General features: G+C 58.3%; 1 protein-coding gene across 3 annotated transcripts in view; it reads right to left on the bottom strand.

Annotated features, from left to right (window-relative positions):
- Positions 1-1,363: 1,363 nt before the first annotated feature.
- The window catches only part of ZFPM1 (zinc finger protein, FOG family member 1), a 73,289-nt gene continuing 58,847 nt past the window's right edge, over positions 1,364-15,805 (bottom strand). For 2 of the 3 annotated variants that reach the window (XM_072980813.2, XM_072980814.2), the window contains exons 5-10: positions 11,723-11,828; positions 10,482-10,691; positions 9,050-9,274; positions 8,143-8,238; positions 6,915-7,094; positions 1,364-5,995 (exon numbers count right to left, since the gene is read on the bottom strand). In XM_072980813.2, coding sequence (XP_072836914.2) covers positions 3,636-5,995; positions 6,915-7,094; positions 8,143-8,238; positions 9,050-9,274; positions 10,482-10,691; positions 11,723-11,828 — 3,177 coding nt within the window. In that variant the 3' untranslated portion in view covers positions 1,364-3,635. The remainder of the gene's footprint in view (positions 5,996-6,914; positions 7,095-8,142; positions 8,239-9,049; positions 9,275-10,481; positions 10,692-11,722; positions 11,829-15,805) is intronic. The other variant, XM_072980815.2, reaches the window with a different exon arrangement.

The following is a 15,805-nucleotide window of genomic DNA, read 5'->3' as shown; positions in this document are numbered from 1 at the left end:
CACCCACCGGGAAGTGAGCCCCCCCTCACCTCCCCCTCCCAGGCAAGGAGGTGGGGATGGCCTGGCATCAGCCTTTGCCTTCCCTGCAACCGCAGCCAGTGATTTTGCTGCCCTCTGAAACCCCAAAGGCTTCCTCACGGAGAGGTCCTGCTGCAGAGTAGACAGCCGGTATCCCCCCCCCCAGGGAAGGGGAGGGGGAGGAAGACTTTACCGAGTATTCTTTGTGGGCCTGTGAGGTTTTGCTTCCACCTTCTGCACAGAACAAATCCAGGCGCAGACGGGCAGAAGGAAACATCCTGTTCCCCATGGGAAAGACGCCTCCCCCCCCCCCATCAGCAAAATAAAAACCCTTCCCAGCCTCTAAAATGTTAGAATGGTATTAGAAGCACGTGCTGGAATCTGGTCCCTTGGTCCGGCTCCTTACTTTGGGTGGCTGGATCTTAGCACATCCAGGTGGGTGGGGGATTTTTCCTTTGTTGCTCTTTTGCTGGGGGAGCAAAGCCACAACGCTCCAGGCCCTCCCACAAAGCCTCTCCTCTTTAATTCCAGACCTCTCCATCTCCCCTTTACAGGAATTGCTAAGCAGCGAAATACACCCACAACCACACTCACAAAACATCTCTATCCTTCCCTCCCTTGTCCCCCCGGTTGTCTGATACTTTTATATCAAGGAGGGAGAGATCTGGGTAGTTTCTCATTCAAAGGTTTGAAAACCTCTAGTTATTTTCACCCCAAATACATCCCCTGCCAATTTTAGTGAGCTCCTCAAAAGCAAACGGAAACAAAAATTTAGTGCATCTGCACTGGCTGGATTCTCTACAGAAAGTGGTTGCCTTGCCTGTTTTGCCTGCCTCTTAAAGCAGGGGAGATGAAAAGCTGCTTCATCAAGCATTTGGCTGAACACACTGGGATTCAAATCCCAGGCTTTTAAAGACTTACCAAGCAAAAGCCCTGAGCCGAGACGGACCAATCTGTCCGCACGCCCGCCTTCTGCCTTCCAAAGCTTACAAGTCTTTTCCAAACCTGAATACGTGATTTGCAAATTTTGGTAAATTCTTAAAAACAAACCAACAGACCAAAAAGGAAATGAAAAGTTGGCTCACCTGCACATCATGCTACATCCGATTGGTTCAGCGGTTCCCCAGAGGATGAGCACACGACTGTGTCTGTCGGCCACAAAGATGTTCAAGAGGCCAAGCCACTCAGGAAAAATAAAAACCAACCAACCAAGACAAAACAGTCTCCTTTCCAGAGTTCAAATCCTCCAATCTACACCCGGAACACGCATTCCAGCGGGCGAGGACCGCTGTCGTTCTGCAGCTACCCATGTGCTCCATTTGTGCAAACACAACTCAGAGGCAACTGCTTGGTAGACATTTATTTTATGTACACACTTATACACTCAATTCTCAAGGAGAGAGGGTTTCCCCCCCTCCTCTTCAGTGCTGTCTTGTTTGCATTTAAGTTCCAGTCCACATTGATTCTACATAAACCCACCGGACGACAATTTGGGATGCAGACAGGGAGCAGCGCGCATCCCCCGAGGGCAGATGGTGCCCACCCGCTCCTGTCCGACGAGTGCTGCAGGAAGGGTCCGGCAAGTTACCGGCTGCTCCCTTTTCCAGGGTGGGGTGTCCCCCCTTCTCCCTCCCTCATGCCAAGGGGTGCCCAGGAGGACTGCCATCTTTAGATGGCGATGAGCAAGTGCCAACGGAGACCTCCTCCAGAAGACCCTTGAGACAGGGAAGGAGTTCTGACACGGGAGCAGGTCACTAGGCTTTGCGCCTGGCGGCTGGGCAAACCACCCCACACCTCACAAAACCCCACCCGCTGGCTGACCTGCCCCTCGCTGTGAGGACCCCTATGGGTCCCAGAGAGATTTCCGCTGCCCCCCCCAGCTGCCCCTGCTTCTGCCTCTTGGTCCCCCTCACAACTCCATCGGGGACATGACGCCAAACCCCCTCCCTCAGAAAAACTTGGGAGATTTATCCTTCAGAGAGAGAGAAAGAAAGAAAGAAAGAAAGAAAGAAAGAAAGAGGGATGCTCAACAACTAGAAGGCGCCGGGTGGCCACCAGGCTCCATCTAAGCCCCCTCCCCCCACACTGGCAAAGGGCAAAGCCAGGGAAGGAGGAGACGGGGCTCCCTCCAAGCACCGGCCTGGCTGTCATTGGTTCTCTTTCACAGCAGCCCTTCCTCCTCCTCCTCCTCCTCCTCCAGCCAGCCTGAGATTATTGGGAGATTTTAAAGTCAATTCTCTGAAAACACAGTGGGATGATGGGGCAGAGGGGCGGCCGGAAAGGGCAGCATCGGCGGGCCTGCTTCCCAGATGGGTCTCCCCTCTTCTTTCTGGTGGGTGATGCTGTGCAGTCAAGATTTCAATTTCATGCCACTTTTCTCTTTCTTAAAAAGCAGCCTTATTTCGGAACATAATTTAAGTTTGGGTGAAACATAAACCTGGCCACAAGAGGCGTCCTTGAGAAGATAAAGGTGAGCGGGTGAATCCACCACACAATAAGGAATCCTGTGGGGTTGACCCCTTCAACAGCCTTGGGCTGCTCTGTGTAGACAGACGCCCTCCACTACATGCGTGCGTGCGTGCGTGTGTGTGTGTGTGTGTGTGTGTGTGTGAGAGAGAGAGAGAGAGAGGAAGTGCTGAGACCCAACGTTTCCCTGGGACGTGGCCCACTCTGACTTGAGAATTCATGCTCTCTCACCCCAGGGTACGGCAGTGTTCTCTTTGCGGGCACTCGGTGCATGCTCAGGGGCAGGTGTTTTTGAAAACAAGGAGTCCATATCTGGAAAAAGAGAAGGGAAATGGCAGCAACCACCAAATAGAGTTGTGTGAGTGCGGGGAGGTGGGGGGGGTGTTGAGCCATGACTCAAGCCGAAGCCCACCCAATATGGACGTTGGGCTGGTGGAAAGTCACAAGATCTGGGGGGAAATGGAAGAGGGGGGAACAGAAGGGGGGATTTTAACCCTCTCAAAAAGGGCCCGCCTGTATGCTTGACAAGTGAGGTGGCCTGGAAGAGCAGGCTCGGGGGGGGGGGGAAGCACTTCCATGGGGCAGCTGTCCCATTTCTTACTGGGGAAGCCCCCAGCCCCTCTCCAACAGGCTCCCCACCCTCGCCCCAGCCCCCAGGGGTTCAGGTTCAGGGCAGCTCATTCTGGGCAAAGCAGGCTTGAGGAAGGAAGGAGGGAAGCACCTTTTCCTGACACCTGTATCTCTTCCCCCCGCCTCCCCCCCCCCGGCACTCCCCAGAAAGGGAGAAAGGGGCTGCTGTGATCCCTGCATTCTTCTGAGAGCCTGGAGTGGGTGAGGCTCCTGACGTCTGCCTCTGGGCTCCGGGCTTGCCAGTCGGGTTACAAGGCGGGTTACGGTTAGCTGCCTCTCTCTCTCTCCCCCCCCCCCCACATTTCTCTCTTTCTCTCTCTCAGACAGAAACAGCACCTGAGGGACAGCTGCTCCCCCCCCTTGCACGTGACCCTAGTGCAAAGCTCCCTCCAGTCCCAAAAGGGGAGAGGTGGCACAGAGCGCTCAGGGCAGCCGAAGCGCCTCTCCCGATCAACCCGCCTCCCCCCCAGAGCCATGGCGGCCAGCGGGGGGGGGCCCTGACCATGCCCGGGCAGGAGGCCCTACTTGACGTGCTCGGCCGCATGCGAGGAGCAATAGTACTTCTTGTGGGCGATGAAGGTCGACAGGCTGCTGAACCGAATGTTGCACAGGCGGCAGTACCGGTGGTTGCCGTTGGCCACGGGGCCCGGGGGCGGCCCTTTGCCCGGCAGGGTCTGCACGCTCTTGTCCGTATACCCCGGGGGGGAGTTGGGGGAGCCTTCCGGCAGCGGGGAGAGGGGCAGAGGGACGGGCGGGGAGAGGGGCAGGAGGGGCTGGGGGGAAACGGTGGGGCGCGGGCTCCCGTTGGAGACTGGAGGGGCGGGCGGCTGCCCCCGGTCCCCGTTGAAGCTGTCCTTCCGTAGCCTGGGGGGCGGCGGGGGTGGGGAGGCGGCGGGCAGCGGTGGGAGCAGGCTGCCCTCCGCCAGGGTCCGGGGGGCCTCCACCAACGCCGCCCCGGCCATCGTTTTGGCCACAAAGAGGCCGTGGGCGTTTCGGAAGTGCTCGGCCAAGTCCCCCTTGACGGCCCCGTTGAGCGGGCAGTAGGGACACACGGCCAAGAGGGCCTTAGACCCCGGGAGGTGGAGGGCTTTGGCGTCCAGCTGGCGCTGGGAGAGGGGGTCCGGGCCCGGAAAGGCGGCCGGGGCGGCCACGGGGCTCAAGGCGGGCGCCGCCTTCTCCGCCTTGGCCGGCGTCTCTCCGGGGCGCTCCTCCGCCGGCCCTTCGGGGCTGCCCCGAGCCTTCAGCAGAGCCGGGACGGCCCCCTTGATCTTCTGCAGCTGCTCCAGGGTGCTGGGCTGGAGCGGTGTGGCCGGGCAGTAGTACTTCTTGTGGGCCAGGTAGCTCTCCAGGCTGTGGAAGCTGATCCGGCAGGCGGTGCACTCGTGGTAGTCCGCCAGGGGCAGCGGAGAGGCCGGGGGGCCTTCCCCGCCCCGGGCGAGGCGGGGCTTCTTGCTCAGGTCAATGGGGCCCTCGGCATCGGGGCTCAAGCCGGGGGAGGAGGCGGCCTTGACCACGGAGATGAGGGCCGGGACCGCGGCGGGGCCCTCCGGGCGGGGGACCTCCAGCGCCCGGCCGGCCGCCTGGTGGATCTCGTACAGCTTGCGCCGCTTGCGGGTGCGGATCGGCTGCGGGAGGAAGGGCACTTTGCTGGCCGCCCCCGCCCGGCGCAGCGGGGGGTCGTGGCGGGAGGCGCAGTAGTAGCGCTTGTGCACCATGTAGGTCTCGTGGCGGCTGAACCGGATGCTGCAGGCTTCGCACACGGTCCGGCTGGGGTCGTCGTCCGGCTCCTCCACGGAGCTGGCTCCGGGGCTCTGGCTGTCCTCGCTCAGGCGCCCCGCCCCCTCCGCCTCGGGGGAGGGGCTGGCTTTCGCCCCGCCCTCGTCCCCCTTCGCCTCCTGCTTGATCTCAGGGACAGGGGGGGTGGCCGACAGGCCCCTTTCCCCCTCTGGCCCCCCAGGCTTGCCGTCTCCAGGCGGTGGTGGCGGTGGCGGCGGTGGGAGCACCCCGGGTGTGGGGGGCCCTTTGGAGGGGGCGCAAGGTCCCGCCTTGACCTTGTGGGGCCCGGGAGAGGTCTCCTCGGCCGCCCGGCGGCTGGAACAGTAGAGCCGCTTGTGGACGTAGTAGTTGTTGATGTTGTTGAAGGTGATCTCACACTCAAAGCAGGTGGCCCCCTTGGGCACGGGGCCCCCCGGGAAGAGGGCCGGGGGCACCCCTCCGTGGCCCTGCTTCAGCCGGCCATGCACCAGCTCGGACATCTTGGCCAAGATCTCGGAGGCCTGGGGCACCACCAGGGCCTCGGGGCCAAAGACATACTGGGGCAGGAAGAGGGTGCCGGTGGGAGCACTGGAGCCCGGCTCAGGGGGCGCGGGGCTGGAGCCCGGAACGGGGCTGGTGACCTCCGACTTCACCTTGACGGAGCGCAAGCTGTGCGGGGAAGAGGCCCTGGAGGAGGCCTCCGGCTCTGGCTCCGAACTAGCCAGGGTGGTCCTTGCCTGGAGGGGCCCGGCATGCCCTTTCTCCTCTTCCCCCTCCTCCTCCTCCTCCTCCTCCTCTTCCTCCTCCTCGGGGGGCTCCTCCTTGACCTGCACCAGCGGAGCCGCATCGGCCAAGGCGGTGCAGGGGCTTCCCTGCTGAGGAGGGGAGCTGTTTGCCGCTTTTTCCTCGGCGGGGGGCGCCTTGGTTCCCGGCTTGGCCGCTTTCGCCGGGGCCTCCGGCTGGCTATGGGTGGCTCTCGGCTCTGAGCTGGGCAGGAGAGCTGCCGAAGCAGCCGCTGCCGCCACGCTGTGCAGGACCACGTGTTGCTGGAGGCTGGGCAAGCAGTCGGCCACGTAGCCGCAGAAGCTGCACTTGAGCGTTGGCGCTGGCACGGGGCTGCCCAAACCTGCAGGGAAAGGAGGAGAAGGCAGCCGTGAAACCCCTGGGCCTTGCCGGGACGAGATGCTCCCAGGGCCACTTGGTTTCATTTTCCTAGCTCCGGGCTGTATTTTGTACGGCTTAGCTGAGAAGTATAGTAAATCGTAGAAGCCCGAGATGCTTCCCTTAAATACAAAGTGAAAAACAACACCCTCTGCTCCCCAAGGTCACGTCCTCTGAGAACTCAAGTCTTCCCTCAAACACATCCACCTGCCCATCACACTCCACCTCTAACTGCGACTCCCTTTTCGCTGCTTGGGCAGAGGAGGAAGGGAGGGAGGGAGACCTGGAGAATGCAAACTTCCCCAGACTACCGACACCCACTGGGAGCCCTCGGAAAACTGTATTTCCCAGTGCTCCCAGTGCCTGGGTCACAACTCACAGGGTGACACCTGGCACAAAGAGTTGAAGTGAGGTGGGTGGGATGGGATGGGAAGAGAGATCCTCTCCCCTCTGCTGCTCCGGCTGCCCAAGTGACTGATATGGGGTTTGGGCGCAAGTGGGCTTGGAAGAGAAGGAAAGGAGGAGGGAAGGCAGGTGGGAGCTCTCTGGGAAGGGGGCCGGGCCGGGCCACGATGCTCTCCTGTCATTTCCTTAATCACTTCATCTCGGAGCCCTCCAGGCCACCTTCTCCTCCATGAGGAGAACCAGCCTTGGAAGGTCATCACTCATCTGAACATGGGCGCATGGCGCGGGCAAGACATGCACGGACCGCACAGGGGCCATGAAGGGGAATACATTTTCTCCACTCTGCTCCTGCGGCGTTTTATGCTTGCTGCGATTCTCGAACCCATGTCTCCCCACTCCCTGGCCTGGCACTCTGACCACCCCACCAGGCTGGTTCTGTTTCACCCCTGGTGCTGGAGGCCCTCCAGCCCACAACTCACCCGGCGTCAATGGTTTCGTGGCAGCAGCAGCAGCAGCAGCAGAAGAAGAAGAAGGAACCATCGCACCCGGGGAATAAACCTCTCCCTTGGAGCCTGGCTGGCAGATCATGTGGTTGGTGACCAGGTGGCTGTAAAGGATGTCCCTGGTGGTGGAGATGAAGCCACAGCTGTGGCAGACCCCTGCCGGCAGAGAGAAGGAGACGTGGGTGCAGGAACCACCGCCCCCCTTCAAACAACTCAGACCTAGCTCGCTGTCTTCTAATGGGGGTGGAGGGGCCTTCTGCACAGCTCTCTGGTGCCCGGTCCTGAGCCACAGCCTGGAACCAGCTGGTAGGGGCCACTGGTGGAGAGTTTGTGGGAGGCGGGGGGGGTTCCTCTGGGCAGCAGCCATGAACAAGAGATGGATCCCTTGCCTCTCTCGAGCTCAGGAGGGTAACTTTTCTGGAGTAACCCCACCATCCCCACCATGCCTGGTGGTCCTGACCCAGCATGCTTCTTGGACACCGCACGTCAAGAAGGATGCTGGCAAACGGCAGTAAGGATGATTAGGGGGCTGGAGACCAAGACCTAGGAGCAGAGACTCAAAGATCTGGGCATGTTTAGCCTTGAGAAAAGAAGGCGGAGGGGAGAGAGGAGAGCACTTTTCCTCATACAAAGGAGGGGGAGGATCTGTCTCCAATCATCCCAAAGTGCTGGACGCCTAATAATGGACTCCAGCGACAGGAAGCCAGATTTAGGCTGAGTATCAGGGAAAACATCTTAACGGTTAGAGCAGTACGACAACGGAACCCATGACCTTAAGGGGAGGCGTTGAGCGCTCCAGGGCTGGAGGCATTCAGGAGAAACTTAAGACAACCACCTGGCGGATCTCCTTTGCCTTGTACACCTGCCCTGAGCAGGGGGCTCGGAGTTGGTGGCCTTGGTGGCCCCTTCCAACTTAAATGATTCTGTGATTCTATGATTCTACTGCGCTAGCGACAGAAAGCACGAAACACGGTGAACACTGAACAGCTTGGGACCCTCCTAGCCAGAGGCTAGAAAAGCTGTCCCCTGGGCCACCGTTCCCAGAATCCTCCTGGTAACATACAAGGTGGAAAGGGAGGGCATTCCGGGGGTGGTAGATTCAAAGGAGCCCCCCCCCTCCCGGCTCAGAGGGTCCCCAGCGGGGAGACGCATTTCCTCCTGGCCGGCCGGCTGGCTGGGGCTCGCCAGCGCAAGAGGGGCTTACCATTCAGCGTGTCCGTATGAACCTTCAGGTGACGCTCGCAGTTGGCTTTAGTGGTGAAGGCAGAAAGGCAGATGAGGCAGACAAAGGGCCTCTCTCCTGGAAGAGAAGCCAGAAGCAAGCAAGGGCGTCAGGACATCGAAACATTACAGCGCACCACCGTCGCCCCATTGCCCAGACGGCAGGGCCGGCCCAAGAAATCTGGGTGTGCTCCCCCAGCAGGTGGGCTGTCCCAGCCCTGAGAGGAACCCCAGGAGCTTCTGAAACATGCCCAGAAGAGGCATGAAGGAGTCAGGTGGTTCTCAACTTCCCTAAAAACGGGGCCGTGGAAACATGGCATGACTGATCCTTTGGCATCTGGTCAAGACTGGCTATGTGCTTCTAGGGAGCTGGCACCCCAGTGCCTTCCCGGGCAAGGCTGGGGAGGGGAGTCAGTGGTGGCGCTTGTTCCGAGCATCCCGCCAGCAATCGGGGAAGAGAGTGAGCGTGGAGGAGGCTTTCAAGCCTTTGGGTCCACTTGTGGGCATTTTCTGACGGAACCCAGATCCAGCCTGACCACTGAAGTCCCTGGCTAGGGAGCAAGGCCCATGGAACTTCACTTCCAGAATTACTTCCGAGAAGAGATGCTCCAGATTGCAGGATCACAGTTTTGATGCAGAAGATGCAGCCCCTAAAATATTCCTTGACTTCCACGGAGAGGTGGGTTTTTCCCCCAAGGGGTGGGGGTGGGGGCTGCCAGTTCCAGACCCTCTCTCTCTCTCTCTCTCTCTCTCACACACACACACACACACACACACACACACACACAGCCTTTGCTCTTAGCTGAGCTGTCTTGGTCTCCTCCTTCTCCTCCCCCCACCTCCGAAACGAGCCCCCAGCTGCCCGCTGGGAGAGGCGCCCCCCCTCATACCACTGTGGCTGCGCATGTGGATCTCCAAGGAGCTGGCGCTGGGGCAGCTCTTCTGGCACTGAGGGAAGGGGCAGACGCGCTCGTTGGGGTAGGCCTCCTTCGGCTTCTCCTCCACCGTCGGCGAAGCGGCGTTTTGCCGGCTGGCGCAGTAGAACGTCAGGTGGGCCCGCAGGTTGCGCTCGCTCCGGTACCAGATGCCACAGTCCTTGCATGGGAACACGTCCTCTGGAGGGGAGGGTCCGCAAAGAGAGAGAGAGAGAGAGAGAGAGATTATGGAGAACACAGAGGTGGAAGCGCTGGATGCCATCCCCAGAAATGGCAAAAGAGGCAGAGCTTGGGAGATATCCTTGTGTATGGGGGGGGGGACTACAACTCCCATATCCCACTGCCAGCCTGAGGGGAGCTGTAGTTTACTGGTGCCGCACACCATCTGCATCCCTAGTTCACCCTTTAACCAGCAGCATCTTCAGGAAGTGACTGGAAAAACACCTTCCTGGGATCCGGGAGGACCACAGATGCTGCCAGTCAGAGTAGACCATATGGGGCCAGAGGGACACCAAGGGACCAGCTCTGAAAGGCACCCTTCTAGGTAAGGGGAAGGTTGGTGCAAGCTACAGCCGGGCAACCACTGCTTAGGCGGATAGAGGCCCATGCCTTCTCTACCTCACTGAACAAAATCTTGCTGGTTAGTCGAGTATGTCGCGACGAGAGAAGGCGCAGTGGAGCATCGGGGAATCCCACTGATTCCATGGGCCTAATCTAGTCGCAACCTACTAGGCTAAGCAACAGGATTTCAGTCCCTGGTTGGTTTGCCTGACACAGAAAATGGTAAGAGGGGGAGAATCATGCATGGCCCCAGCTCCTGGGGGAAAAGAAGAAGAAGAAACATAATAAATATATTCAGAGGCCATTTCCCACACAGAAAGATGCCTGGGATGTACAACTGCAAGAAATGTAATTTCAAAAGCCAATTTGAACAACTACAACTAGAACAATCACCATAGTCAAGGTGTTGCTGCAGAGCTTCAAAATGTTGGTGTTTTGATTTATTCATATATGGATGTTAAACCGTTAAGAATACTTTATGGAGTTAATTTGTTAACTGGCTCACCTAAGATGGAAATGTCATTTAGACTTACTAATAGGACCAAGCAGGGATTAAAGTAATATGAACCGTGAAATCGTTACTCAAAAATAACATTATTTATACTGAACAATTAGGATCATTATTTTTAGACCTGTTATTGATTCTGCCCTTCCCTCCTTGGGTTTGCGGGGTAATGATTTCTAACGAATTATGTCCAAGCTATGCAGAACAGGAACCACAAATCCAACACAGCCCGAGTCTCCTCGTGAAACAACGGTATGACCCAACAAGAACCATGAAATGGCCTGATCCAGCCAGGGTCCAGTTCCCCAGCTGGCCACTTACTGTTCACGACTGCCGTGGCCAAGATGGCCGCCATGCCTGCTTGCTGGGGCAGAAGCTGGATTTCGGGGGGCAAGGAGGCCAAATAAGAAGACTCCCCGGCCTCAGTCTTCACCGTGTGGTTGGGGATCCCCATGGGCTCAGCCATGACGAAGGCCCTCAGCGCCTCTCCTTCCAAGATGGCCTTGGTGGTCTTGCACCAGATAGAGTTATCTGAGGACACGGCAGAGACAAAATGACCTCAGGTGAACTGCTCTCTCTCTTTGTGTGTGTGTGTGTATATATATATGGGAGTGCATTTCAAAAGCGATCAGCGAGGGGAAGGGTCCCCCCCCCCGGCACGGTACTGCCACTTTGGGAGGGCTCCAGCTAAGACATGCTGCAATAAGTGAATTAAAATAAAACAAGCTGATCCTGAGGGGCCCTCAGAAGACCACACTCCCTCAGCCTCAGGTCCCCACTTTAAAAACAGGCAGGCGGGCGACCTGCCTCGGAGGGCCCAGGGGAAGCTTTAAAAAGAGGAAGATTTCACCTCCCTGGAGAGAACAGCAGGACCTACTCTGCAAGGGCTGGTGCCTGCAAACCATACGGCCACCCATAGGGGGCAGCATTGGCCCAGGCATTCACCAGCATGCACTCCATGGTCCGCACCCCCCCCTCAATTAGTAACTCTTGGGTACTCCCTGCCCATCACTTTGGCCTCTCCAGATTTTTACCATCGGTTGCTCCTCGCCTGTTCTCCTTCATTCCTCCTCTGCCTGGAACTCCTCAATGCTTAAACAAACCCACCATCCATCTCTCTCTCTCTCTCTTTCTCTCTCTCATTCATCTTTTCCAGGAGTGGCTTGCCTTAATCTTTAATCCCTTCTGCTTTAAGCAACTAATGTTTTCAGTTCATTCAGCTGCCATTTCCCTGCAATCATCCCCTCGCCCTTTTCACCACTCTTTCTGTTATTTTCTCCATTGTTTCTCACAAGATTGTATCCTCCTAGATGGCAGGGACCTGTCTGTTCCTTGCCTAGGCGACTCCCGACGAACAAGAGAAGAAATCACGACAAGATCAGCAGAGCTATGTGAACAGATCAGATATGGTAGGTAGGTAGGTAGGTAGGTAGGTAGGTAGGTAGGTAGGTAGGTAGGTAGGTAGGTAGGTAGGTAGGTAGGTAGGTAGGTAGGTAGGTAGGTAGGTAGGTAGGTAGGTAGGTAGGTAGGGGGGAGAGAGATAGAGAGAGAGAGAGACTGACCCTTCTTGTAGATCACAGAATTCGCCTCGCCTTCGCCCGGCACCAGTGGCAGCTTCGACAGCCAGCAACAATCATCTTCCAGCACAAGGGTCACTGGCTGGTTGGCCTAGCAAGAGAACCAGAGGCACGTGAGCGCATTCCGAGTCTACCCATTTCACGGGAAACAGCCTCATGGGCCTATGAGTGGTCCTCGTTTGACCAGATAGGCGGGATATAAATAAAATAAATAAATAAATAAATGATGGGCCGAAGGCCAACGGTTGGCCCCACCACTCCTGGGCACCGGCCAGAGACGGGGTGGAGGTCGGTATCTTTCTTCACCTCCTTTAAGGTTTCACACTGTGCTCAGAACCTGGTTTGGGAGTCACGTTAGTGGCAGGATCCAGAATTCGTAAACCTCTGTGAACACCTCCACAGGTTCGGCAGGGCGCCCAACTCTGCACCAGCCCCTCCCTCAGTGTGCCTGCGCCCGAGAAGAAGAGGAAGCCCAGAGCTAGCAGGACACAGCCCCTGTTGTGCACCACACACACACACACACACCCTTGTGGAAACGGATCCCCGCCTGCCTTGCTGCCCAGCTGACCCGATGGCATGGCTTGAGGCCAACGGAGCAGCGTGCCTGGAAACACAACAGGCTTGTTATTTCCTCTCTCTCTCTTGACCCCGGGGCCCAGCGTTGCCGGCTATGGAGGAAACAGCCCCTTCACCCCGTCACCTCAGCCACGCACAGGGAGGAAGAGAGAAGGGAGGGGGAGACGGTCAGGAGGAGGGGAGGAAATGGACCGGTCCTCGCTTTGCACCACCTGGGCAAAACAACAACGGGCACCCCAGCTCCTGGGCCCTGACCACTCCCCACCCCCACCTTCATGGTGCTGCCTCCATCACAGACTTCCAGGAGAGAAGGAGAAAGTGCCAGGAAGCCAGCCAGCCCGCGCCCGAGGCCACGATCCCCGCGGACCTGAGGAGAGGCCCGCCTGCCACAGAAGGCGAGATCCCTTCTCGTCCCCCAACAAACAAGCTGGCTATCCCTTCCCGCGGGGATCCTGGTGGCCAGCCTGGCGCTCTGATCCTGTGGAGCTGCTCCGCCTGCCTGCCCGGGCAGAGATGCCCTCGGCCCCCACCAGTGTCCCCCAAACCAGGCTCTCCGGGCTGCAAAGCATCGCCTCGGGCTGGCCGGCCGGCCGGCCCCACAGGGAAGCTGTGCAGACAGAAGGGAGTGGGGCGGTGGGCACCCACATGTCGCCTTGTGCCTGCTGGAGGAAAAGTGGGGTGGAAACGGAAGGAGATGGGAATGAACGAGGGAACAGCTCCCCCGCTTGTGGTCTGTGGAGGTTTTGTCCTTCTAGAGACGGACGGCTCCTTTTGAGCTCCTGTCAGGGTTCAAACGGAGTCCTCTGGGTCACGACTGAAGGGGCCAGCAGGCCTCGTGCCCATCTCGTTGGATCAGCCCCGACTCTGCCCAGGTTGGGCAGGAAGGTTCACCTTGGCGGGACCCCCTGGTGGGAAACGTACCGTGCCATGCTGATAATTCACTTAAGAGGGTTTCAACAGTTTCAAAATGGCCCAAGCCGTCCTACAGCACGTGGGCAAAACAGAGCCCTTATGAGGGTGTGGGTGGGATCTGCTCCCCCCCCTCCAGGCCATTTCTGGTAACCATTAGGGGCTGGAATGGAAAGGCAGATTCGGGGTGCAGAGGCCCACAGAGTAGAATAGGGGCATGTGCTTGTCTCCACAAACGCCGCAAGACACACACACACACACAAGCAGCTTCCTTGACTGTCTTTTCCTGCCCGGTCCTGCCCTCCTCGCACGCGCACGCCCCCCTTCGCCCCCGTTGCTGCTCCCTTAACTTTGCAGGCCTTGGACTCTGCCTTCATCTGCCGCTAATGAATATTAATGAGAAGGGAGGGAGGGGGGAGGGAGGGAAGGGGGGGAGAGAGAGCGAGGGAGGGAGAGAAAAAATTAATCTGCCTGATCCTTCGATGGCTGCAGCAGTAACGATATGAAATCTAATTATTCGTACCAATATTTCTAAACCCTCCAACTCAGACTGACAGTCTTGGTCGGTTTAGGGCTTATCGCTTGAAGGAGCAGAGTGCTCACAGCTTGATAAAAAAAAAAAACCACACACACACACACACACACACACACACACATTCTCCCCAACACTCACTCACACACGCGTGCATGCACACACGCTTCTGCTGATGGTGTGAGAAAAGCAGCCTTCCTAATTCCGGCAAGTGCATCTCCATGTACAGTATGTGGGTAGCTCTCTGTGTGTGCGCGCGCAGAAATAAGTGTGTCGCTGAAAGTGTGTCCATGTGGGTGGCATTTTTGGGTGGGGTGGGGCAGCAGGCATCTCTCCCGCTGTTTGGCTGAATCAGCACTTCAGTCAGTGGCGACACACACACACGCACACATGCACACACACACACACATATGCATACACACACACACACACACACACACATACCGTACCCCAGGCTAGCATTTGAGAGTGGGGTCCCTGCGCTGACCCACACTGAGCAGGGAGGGACACTCTTGAGCCAGCAGTGCTTCCGTGGGGAAAAGCCACATAAACACCCAATCCCGTCTGGGCCGCCCCCTCCCCACCTCAAAAGCAGAAGGGCAGAGTCCATTTAGCTTGCTGAAAAAGACTCTCTCTCTCTCTCTCTCGTACTCATGCAGTTCTCCTCTTCCCCTTAAAGCCCCCCTCCCCAGAAAGGAAAACACCCTCAAAATAAACAAATAAAGAAGTCCTCTTAGATCAACCACACTGGGCGTAACTGATGCCGAGACAAAGGTGGCCTGGAAGGGCGATGCCCCACGGAGAGGGGAACACCACCCCCAGGGAGCACAGGAGCCCTGCTCCCCCATTGCCCCCCCGACCCTATAGCTGGCATGCCAGCTTCACCAGGCAGCAGGACCCCCGAGGGATGAGCTCCCAGCTCGGCCACCAGCCCGCCATCTGAAGCAGGAACCGTGGCCGTCGGAGTCCCAAGGTGCCAGAGTTGGACAGCCCAACTTCTTCTTCTCCCCCACCCCCCCGCGCCCCCCTTGCCTTCTCTGCAGATGGGCTCCTGGCAGCCGCCTCCTGGCCAGCCGGGGTCCCAAACAGCCCTGGCTCCCTGCAAATCTCCCTGGCCCTCCCCAGCGCCCCGCTGGGTGGGGAGCCGAAGCCCCCCCCCCCGAGAGGCACACCCGGGCAACCCTTTCAGGCCGGTTCCCATGCCAGCTCTTCCCTGGGACGTGGCGCTGAAAACGCTCCTTGTTCTCCCCGTAAACAAAGAGGTCAGTGTCTCCGATCCGCCAGAGGCCCGATAACCATCGGAAACTGTATCTGAGCAACATCCGCCCGGGATGCTTTATCTGTGGCAGCCCGGACCCCTCGCCAAACGCCAAACACGGGAAGAAGGGAGAACCGTCACACGGGCTAATCATTAAACAGCTGAGGAGAATTTGGCCTCCTCGCAAGCAGGCAGGGACTGGGGTGGGGGTGGGGGGGCTGGGAGAGAGAAGAGGCTTCTCAGGAGCCACGGATCTCTCCAAAACAGAGCTTCCAAAAGTTACTTCTTTGGAAGGGGGCTACAACTACCTGGACGCGCTGAGGTGAAACTCTGAAACGTCCACTGATAAAAAGCCGGTGCTCCACCACCAGGCCAGGGCCAAAGCGGTGGGGGGGGGGGGAGATCTGAGCAGATGCCCTTGCAGCAAGCAATTCCTCCCCCCCCCCAAAGGAATACCTCCCAGCCCTCGGTTCCAAGGAGGTGCCGGCCGGGTTCCTGGCTGGGCTCTTTGGCGTGGGTTGGCACAGTGCCTCGGGCCAGGGGCAGGCGGGGGGGGGGGCTCTCAGAATCCCAGGGTGGAAAAGATTTTTCTCTTCAACACAACTCAAAAAACTGCCCTATTCAATTCTCTCTGGGGGATTATGGGAACCGTAGTCCTCAAAGTAACTTGCCCCGGCAGTCTTGGCTGCCTAGGAATGTCGGAAGAGCTATGCTTGATGGATTCAACGGCACAGCCTTCCAGCGGCTGAAGGGGAGGGAAGCCTTGGGGGAGCCCACGCAGATGGCGCGAAGG

Source organism: Pogona vitticeps, chromosome 10, assembly GCF_051106095.1.
Source record: "Pogona vitticeps strain Pit_001003342236 chromosome 10, PviZW2.1, whole genome shotgun sequence".
NCBI lineage: Eukaryota > Metazoa > Chordata > Lepidosauria > Squamata > Agamidae > Pogona > Pogona vitticeps.
This window is presented reverse-complemented; position numbering and strand designations above follow the sequence as displayed.